We start from the raw sequence: 8,739 nt of genomic DNA, 5'->3' as shown, positions 1-8,739 counted from the left end.
TTCTTAGCGTTCGGAAAGTCTCCTGCATGTCTTCCAAGAGATCGGTCGCTCGGACGGACTTGATGAGAATGTCGTCCACGTATACTTCCAGATTTCGCCCGATCTGCTCCTTGAACACTTTGTTCATCAAGCGTTGGTAAGTGGCTCCCGCGTTCTTCAGTCCGAACAGCATCACATTATAGCAATATGTGCCGTCGGCGGTGACGAAGCTAACCTTTTCTTGGTCTTCACGGGCGAGCGACACTTGATGATAGCCTTGGTAAGCGTCGAGCATACATATCAGCTCGCAGCCGGCCGTAGAGTCCACCAGTTGATCGATCCGGGGCAGGTGATAAAAATCCTTTGGGCATGCCTTGTTAAGGTCCTGAAAATCGATGCACACTCTCCACTTATTGTCGGGCTTGGAGACAAGCACCACGTTAGCCAACCAGCTCGGGAATTGGACCTCGCGTATGTGGCCGGCCTCCAGAAGTTTCTCAACCTCCGACCGGATGATAACATTCTGCTCGGCGCTGAAATCCCTTTTTCTCTGCTTCACCGGCCGAGCGTCCGGTCGGACATGTAGCTCGTGCTGCACTATGCTCAGCGAAATTCCAGGCAGCTCGTGCGTCGACCAGACGAAGACATCACAGTTTCTCTGGAGGCATTTGATCACTTCCTGTTTTCGGCTTTCCTCCAGGTCGGCCGCGATGAACGTTGTGGCCTCCGATCGAGTCGGGTGAATCTGCACTTCCTCTTTTTCTTCATAAACTAAAGAGGGAGGCTTTTCTGTTATAGCGTTCACCTCGATCCGTGGCGCCTTCCGAGCGGAATTGGCTTCTGCTCGGACCATCTCGATGTAGCATCGCCGAGCTGCCAGTTGATCCCCTCGTACTTCTCCCACTTTGTCCTCGACGGGGAACTTGATCTTCTGGTGGAAGGTGGAAACGGCCACTCGGAATTCACTGAGAGCCAGTCGCCCCAATATGACGTTGTACGCCGACGGAGAGTCCACCACGACGAAGTTTGCAGTACGCGTCCTTCTGAGCGGCTCCTCTCCCAGCGATATGGCCAGCCAGATCTGTCCGACCGGCTGAACTTCATTGCCCGTAAACCCGTAAAGGGGGGTTGTCATGGGCAGCAGCTCGGCTCGATCAATTTGCAGTTGATCGAATGCCTTCTTGAATATGATATTAACCGAGCTTCCTGTGTCAATAAAAACGCGGTGAATAGTGTAGTTGGCTATTACCGCTTTGATGAGAAGGGTGTCGTCGTGAGGAACTTCAACCCCTTCCAAGTCCCTGGGCCCGAAACTAACTTCGGGTCCGCTCGCCCGTTCCTGGCTGCAGCCAACCGCATGGATCTGGAGCTGCCAGACGCTCGCTTTCCTTGCTCGGTTGGAATCTCCTCCGGTCAGACCACCAGCTATGATGTTGATCTCACCTCGGGCAGTATTACTTCTATTTTCTTCTTCTCGAGCGGACGGTCGAGACCGTTCTCTAGACATTCGCCGATTCTCCCGCCTCGGAGAGCGATGCCGATCGGGAGTCTGTTGTTGTCGCCTATCGGCTTGCGTCCGATCGGCTTCATGAGTTCTCTGTCGCCTATCGGATGAGGGAGACCGCCGACCGCCATTCCGGGGAACGGGATGAGCAATCAAGGGAAGACTTCGACAATCCCTTGTGTTGTGCGTATCCGTCCGGTGGAAGGAGCAGAACATCGGGGTCCATTTCTTCTTTGGCTTGGGCCGGGCGGCAGCTACCTCTTGCACGTGGGACCTGGCATGGGGGGAGCGGATTGCTTCGGCTCTTGGTCCTCTGGGTGGGTGAGCAGCGTGCGGCTTCCGCTCGGCAAGAGGAGCCCGCTCGGTTGGAGTTTCTTTTTTCCGGGCTGCTTGGGCTTCCTCCACGTTGATGTATTCGTTGGCCCGGTGTAGCATGTGGTCGTAGTCTCGGGGCAGCTTTCGAATGAGCGATCGGAAGAAATCTCCATCCACTAGGCCTTGTGTGAAGGCATTCATCATGGTCTCCGAGGTGGCCGTTGGAATATCCATGGCCACTCGGTTGAACCGCTGGATATAAGCTCTGAGCGGCTCTCTTGGCTCTTGCTCGATGGCAAACAAGCTGACACTCGTCTTCTGGTAACGCCGACTGCTTGCAAAATGATGGAGGAAGGCCGTTCGGAAATCCTTGAAGTTTGTGATGGACCCATCCGGCAGCCTCCGAAACCATCGTTGAACCGATCCAGAGAGGGTGGTTAGAAAAACTCGACACTTCACCCCATCCGTATATTGGTGAAGGGTAGCAGTGTTGTCGAATTTACCCAGATGATCATCCGGATCGATGGTCTCATTGTATTCGCCGATCGTCGGGGGCACGTAGTGCTTTGGCAGAGGATCCTTCAAGATGGCTTCTGAAAATTGGCGATTAATCCGCTCGGGCGATGTATCCGCTCGGGAGGCTTTCCCTTTTCTGTCGTCTCGTCTTGGCCTTTCATCCGAAGAAGATCCCCGATCTCGATTAGTTGCTGCGGCTTCAGGAGTGCGGAATAGGGCCCGATGGAATGCAACGGTGGCTTGAGGTGCTTCCGCTCGGCCTCCTGATGCTGATGTTGCTTGCTGTTCTACCCGCTCGGCTGATGCATTCTGTTTCTGTTCAACGAGCTTAGCGGACCTCAACTCGATCAGAGTGTCAAGTTCCTCCGTGGAAAGCGTCACCATATGCTGTCGTCCAGCCTCGTCCATTGTTTCCGTTCGGATGCAGGAGCGATTCCCACAGACGGCGCCAAATTGATCCTGTCCGAAAGCTGAATCAACGGACACTGGGCACGTGGCGCTCTCCAAGCGGTTGACGTAGATCTGCTGACTATCCGCCCGGACCTCCGGTGAACCTGCACAGAAGTCGGGCCGGGAAGGGGTTCCCTCCGACGACCCTCCGACGCTCAAGTCAGGCAAGCAAGCAGTGAAAAAGTGGCTCTCCAAATATTAGAATGCGTACCTCCGGCGAAGGATGAGGGCCTTTATATAGGGCAGCGGAGAAGTGAGTGTACACATACCGAGGTGTACACGTGTCCGCGGCCCATACCCAAGTAAGGCCTTGTCAGTGAGCTTACCTGACTCATACTGCTACAGTCCAAGCATGTCCTCGATGGGACAGCGGAACCCCCTGTCATAAGATTTGAAGTATGGCCTACATGTGGAACATACCCGCTCTCAGAAAAAGATGTCACTTGTCCTTTTGCCCTTACTCCCTGGAGAGCGTCCGGCCGGCCAGCTTCCGCGACATCCGGCCGGACGTATGCGGTGGTTTACTTAGGGAGATTCTTAATCACGTGCTTTGTGGAGACTATTAGCAGTATGCTACCTGAGGGCTTTGGCCGAGCGTGCAATCCGATCGGCCCTGCGATCTTGTCCGCTGAGCGCCGGAACTTTGACTTTCGACGAGACGCCTTTAACCATCAACTAGACACCGGCCGGCCGCCCGGCCGGTCGAACCCGCCCCTCACCGCCCGGCCATCTGCCACTTTGACTTCCACGTGGCGTTGACTCCACCGGACAGGGGGCCCCTGTTCTTACAACCGGATCAGCTGCTATAACATCATAACATCAGTATTACAGTGCTTGTTGAATGTAATAATAGGAAAGAGAAGACAGAATTTTATTTTAACTTAAGCGGAAAGAGAGAAAAGTTATTGTTTACCGATGAGAGAGAGATTTAAAAAAATTAAGTTTTATATATATATATATATAATACTAAAAAAGTCACAATGAAGTCGTAGTATTTATAATAATCCACTTAACACTTGCTAACAAAACTGGGCAAGAACTATAAATGAATCCTAAACTAACACCATGACACTATTTAGGAATGTATAAGTAATATCAATGAAAAAAAAAAAAGGAAGTGATAGCATAAAACTTGCATGACACTAATGAGGAAGTGATAGTGCAAAAATGTCTCGTTAATTGTCAGATCTTGCTCATGTAAAGAATTGTTATATTAAGGTAAAATGTCTCCTATGATTTACTTGTCTTTATCTTATCATAGGACCGATGATTTTAGACTATTTGAGATGAGTGAGATCATCTTTTACTTCAATAGGTGTGCACTAATAAACACAAACCTTATTTTTAGCTATTTTGAATATACTAAATTTAATTGTTTTCATAACTCAGTTGGTTAGGGTACCAGTTTCGTAAGCGGTTATTTTTTAAAATTATTCATCAAAGTGATGGTAAACACTAAAGAATATTGTTGTTTGTACTAATGTTTTTTTTATACTTAATTAATTGAGAAACATTTTGTCAATTAAAGCAATCCTAATTATTAGTGGGCAGTTGAGTCATTGGTATAAAATATCTTCGAGAATTCCAAGGAAATATGAGAGTTTTTACAAAGTTGAAAGTTTCGTCTTCATTAAGCTCTCAATAATTTTTCTTCCCTCTTTTAGGTTTTTATTTACATCTACGTAGAGAGTGCTTGAGACTTTTAAATCTATAAAAAAAATGATTAATCAGATTAGGTAAAGTTAAGTTTGGAATGATCGATCTAGTCTCATGAAAATTTTTCATCAATTATCAAAGTAAATCGGGAAACGCTCACAGCGGGCAGCTCAGGAGCCCAGTATCCTTTAGTGTGTGCCCTATTTAGAGAAAAAATTCTTATAAATTTATCATAACTGAAGCTCGAACTGTGGATACTTGAGTGATAACTTGAATGTCCTATCATTATACCATTACCCAGGAACCTTTTAAACCTATAAAAGGCATCTTGAAACACTTGAATTATATTACAATTATCGGCTAGAAGGTTGCTAGTCATGATGTTGAGTTACATCTAAGTGATTCATTGCTTATGATGTTGAGCTATAACAATATCTCATTCATACGTATATAGAGGCTTATCTCATTGTTCCATTTAAATCGTTAGATAAGTGGAGTTAATTAATAGGCGAATAAAAAAATTGTCTATCTAATATTAAAAAATATCTATAAAATTTGAGTTATTTGATATACAATTTAATTATAAATATATACATTTAGGACTGCAATTTACCTTTTCAACCCGGAGTCCTCCGAACGATGGTAAAACGCGTACGCCGTGCCAGCACGTCGTCGAGGCCACCTCGGCTCGGGGTCATCCGAGCCATTAGCTTTGAGTCACGAGCCACACCTGACAGCTTGAGACAGTCTGTCTTCAACCAGTATCCAACAAACCCCACCCCTCTCTTTCTCCCTGCCCCCAACTCAGGTCTGCTGTACCCCTCGTGCCCCTCGTCCTCCTCTTCTCTCTTACTCCGTCCGCCGGCTCCCTCAGCCTCCCTCTGCCTCCCTCGAACCCGTTTGCTGCTCGCCGGATCAGCCTTCTCAGCAACGCGAGCTCCATCTGGAAGACTGGAACCCCCCTCCTTTGACGGAGTTGCCCTCCAGGTTTACGGCTGTTCCTGCGCTTAGATTCGCCTTCGATCTCACTGCAGATTGGTCGTTTTCCTCTTAATAACGCAGTTAGTAACTTTTACCTTTTCTATTTATGTATGCCGTGATTGAGATGTTGTACCTGTCATCTCAGTTTGAATCTACGTCCGGAAGTCGTTTATTCGCTTCGGATCTCCATCTTTTAGAGTTAAGGAAGTTTCCGTTGAAGTTGATCGGCTATTTAAAAGTTCTCAATTTGTGATTTTGTTGATACTGCAATACCACAATTTGCTGAATATTTACTCTCAATTTCCAAGTTCGTGATACAGCGTGGAGTGGTAGACTGGTAGTTGAAAGGTGTACGCATGAAAGAGTTTAGTGTTACTCGATAAAGAATATATTGCTAGCTGCTTGATGTTGGATGAGCTTCAATTTGGTTGATGATTAGCCTGTTTTAGCTTTCATTTCTTTGCTCACCCCAAGCAGCCCAATATCACCTGCCTCACGGCAAGATACAGGCAAGTAAATCACGGGGAACATTTCGCCTTAGCTTAGCAACCCTTTGCATGAGGGAGGTCAATCATCCAATGGGGTCATTTTGCACTCATTGAGAATTGATCCCAAGATCTATTGGAGCAGACATTCATGCTCCAATCGTGGGGCCAATTATCAGTGTATATGATTAAATGTGATGTGGGATACAACTTGATCATTTGGATAATCTCATCATCTATTAGTGCAGTTTGTCATAATGTTAGAGTTGCATAATGAAGGGTGTCAAGAGCTTGTTAGGAAACCGTTTATGTGCTATGGACATTGTCCTTTTCAAGCTATATTTTCATGGTGAAGTTTTTAGAAAAACTGAAGCTATTCTACAATAGACCTTAGATGAGTCTTGGTTATCTTGCAGACAGTGTGAACCAGTTATTGACTTTGTTCAACATAAATCAGTGTGTTGGATCTTTGCTGAAGCATCTCGATGCATTTACCTTGGGCTCTTGAGTCTTGATGCTAGGAGAGAGCAACACACTGATATAATTGCAGTCAACTTTTAGAGGTCGTTCAGCATTCACTTATCCTTGTGCAACTAAACACCTAGAGAAGCATATCTTCTAGCAATTCTTTGTTCTTTAATGGATTGAGTATTGAATTATTGATATAACTGGCTTGTTTTTTTTGTTACATATCCTTAATTATATCAACTTTCTTGGCATCCTACTTATCTAGAAGCTTAAACTTTTTTAGGTGTCTTCACCCTAGAAATGCATGTGCTGGATTGACTATCGGACTCCTCGAAGTTGTTAATATGCCAAGTTGCAATTATTTTGAAAACGTTTATGTGCTATGGACATTGTTGTCCTTTTCGAGCTATATTTTCATGGTGAAGTTTTTAGAAGAACTGAAGCTATTCTACAATAGACCTTAGATGAGTCTTGGTTATCTTGCAGACAGTGTGAATCAGTTATTGACTTTGTTCAGCATAAATCAGTGTGTTGGATCTTTGCTGAAGCATCTCAATGCATTTACCTTGGGCTCTTAGGTCTTGATTCTAGGAGAGAGCATGCTTGGAATTTGTGCTTCGTGTGATGCTCCTGACCAGATCCAGTACTGATGCATTTGGTGTGTTGACCATTTCCCTTGTCATTCTGTTTGATGTGTTGGCTATTCTATGCTTATACCAAGTTATCTATTTACGCATACGGATCCGGCAACAATATTATATCCAGCTTAGTTTTTTTAATGGGCCTTGGGTCGCACGGATTTTTCTAGTTTTAGTTGCAATTTGGTGGAGCTTAAGTGAAGTTGCTAGGCTAAGTTTTCTGAAAGGAAGGCTCATATCCACCTTAACATGGCAGAGAAGTGTGTGCAAGATCTATATCCTCTTCAACCTTGGGTTTTCAGAGCCTTCTGTCTTTCTCACACTCGTGTTCCTTCTACGTGCCTCCTTGCAGAAGAGGGATTCAGGCACTCTAAGCCAAGGATGGAACAAAAAAACCATTGGCTATATCTTTCTTTACTGCCTTCCAATTTTTGTCTTGCAACTTATCCTGAATTTTGCTGGACCCAGGCTGTTCAACGAGTCCAAGAGTAGTGGAAGGTTAAGGAAGGACAACTACTTTACAAAAACTAGTGTTCTGGTTGGAGATGATGATTATGTATGCACTTATCCTCTTTTTAGCACTATTGTTCTAGGGCTTTTTCATGCAGCCCTGATTAGCTACGTTGTCTGTATTGGAATTCGTGTGTACATATCAGTGATCAACAAACACCTGCTTCGAAGGCTCTATTGGTTGGTGCCCTCGATTATTATTTCTCTTCCCGTGAGGGTGCTCCTCCTTGGATTCTCTATCATACCTCAACCCGGCAGCGTGGGATATGAACTGATTGTTTTCTTGGCCTTCTTGATCATGCTGTTTTGTGCAGTGATTGGAATCATTATATTGGTCTACTTGCCGGCGACAGATTCTATGGCCCTCCGAAACTTAGAGGAGAGACAGATGTTAGAGGTACCATATGATGATTATTACAATGACAGTGCGTCATTCGTGGCTAACCAGAGCTGCCGAGACACCAGGAGGAGCTCTGATGTGTCTACCAAGCCCGGATCAGTATCCTTCAGGACGATGATCAAGGATGACCTTCCTGGCCCAGATGGCTTTGATGATATGAGCTTGTCGTTTCCAGCTACGCTTCATATTGGTTCGCCCTCAGGTTCTTCTTCAATGCCAGCTAGGTCCATGCTTCCTCTCAAAGAAATTCCTAGATTCTAGGAAGAAATTTATGTCTACCATTGTACATTTATCTTGCAGGGCGTAACTATTAAAAGCAGTTGTAGGTTGATCAAATTTTCTAATTTTGAATGCTATCTGGTAGCTTTGCAATGATTTTTCAGGAACATTCATCAGCTGGGCTCATTGGTCCAAATATGAAGCTATGATAAATTCTAATTCGTTTCATTGACTTTCATGTTATATTGCTATCAGGTACCTGTTCCAAGGGAACCGAGTTCAACAAGAGTACATCGGTCAAACAATTAACATCTGATGATTATTGTTGAATTCTTAATCATAAATAATACCCTTCGTATTTTTTATGTGAAGCCTTTCTTTTGTGATGATTATGTTTAATCCTAAATACCCTTCATGCCTTTCACGGTTTTAAATTTTGTTTTCTTTCAATTCTTAAGTACTGATGTAATCATAGTTTTAGCAATTGTACTCATCTGCCTTGCGATTCTTTAGATGAACTTGCGTTTGCTATGTTCTAATAGGGCCCGTTTCCCACTAACTTAAGTGTTAATGATTGTATTAGTAGCACACTAGGCAAGGGTGTGCGTATGTTGAAGC

General features: G+C 45.1%; 1 protein-coding gene across 4 annotated transcripts; it reads left to right on the top strand.

The window, feature by feature from the left end:
* Nucleotides 1-5,199: 5,199 nt before the first annotated feature.
* On the top strand, nucleotides 5,200-8,277 carry LOC121976784. Of its 4 annotated transcripts, none has more exons than XM_042529127.1 (2): nucleotides 5,200-5,407; nucleotides 6,841-8,277. In XM_042529127.1, exon 2 carries the CDS (start codon nucleotides 6,979-6,981, stop codon nucleotides 8,161-8,163), a length of 1,185 nt encoding a protein of 394 aa, XP_042385061.1. In that variant the 5' UTR covers nucleotides 5,200-5,407; nucleotides 6,841-6,978; the 3' UTR covers nucleotides 8,164-8,277. The 4 variants fall into 4 exon arrangements, with proteins under 4 accessions (XP_042385061.1, XP_042385059.1, XP_042385060.1 ...); XM_042529125.1 differs by having other exon boundaries at nucleotides 6,638-8,277; XM_042529126.1 differs by having other exon boundaries at nucleotides 5,200-5,481.
* Nucleotides 8,278-8,739: the final 462 nt, after the last annotated feature.

This window comes from Zingiber officinale, chromosome 4B (genome assembly GCF_018446385.1).
Source record: "Zingiber officinale cultivar Zhangliang chromosome 4B, Zo_v1.1, whole genome shotgun sequence".
NCBI classification, from domain to species: domain Eukaryota; kingdom Viridiplantae; phylum Streptophyta; class Magnoliopsida; order Zingiberales; family Zingiberaceae; genus Zingiber; species Zingiber officinale.
This window is presented reverse-complemented; position numbering and strand designations above follow the sequence as displayed.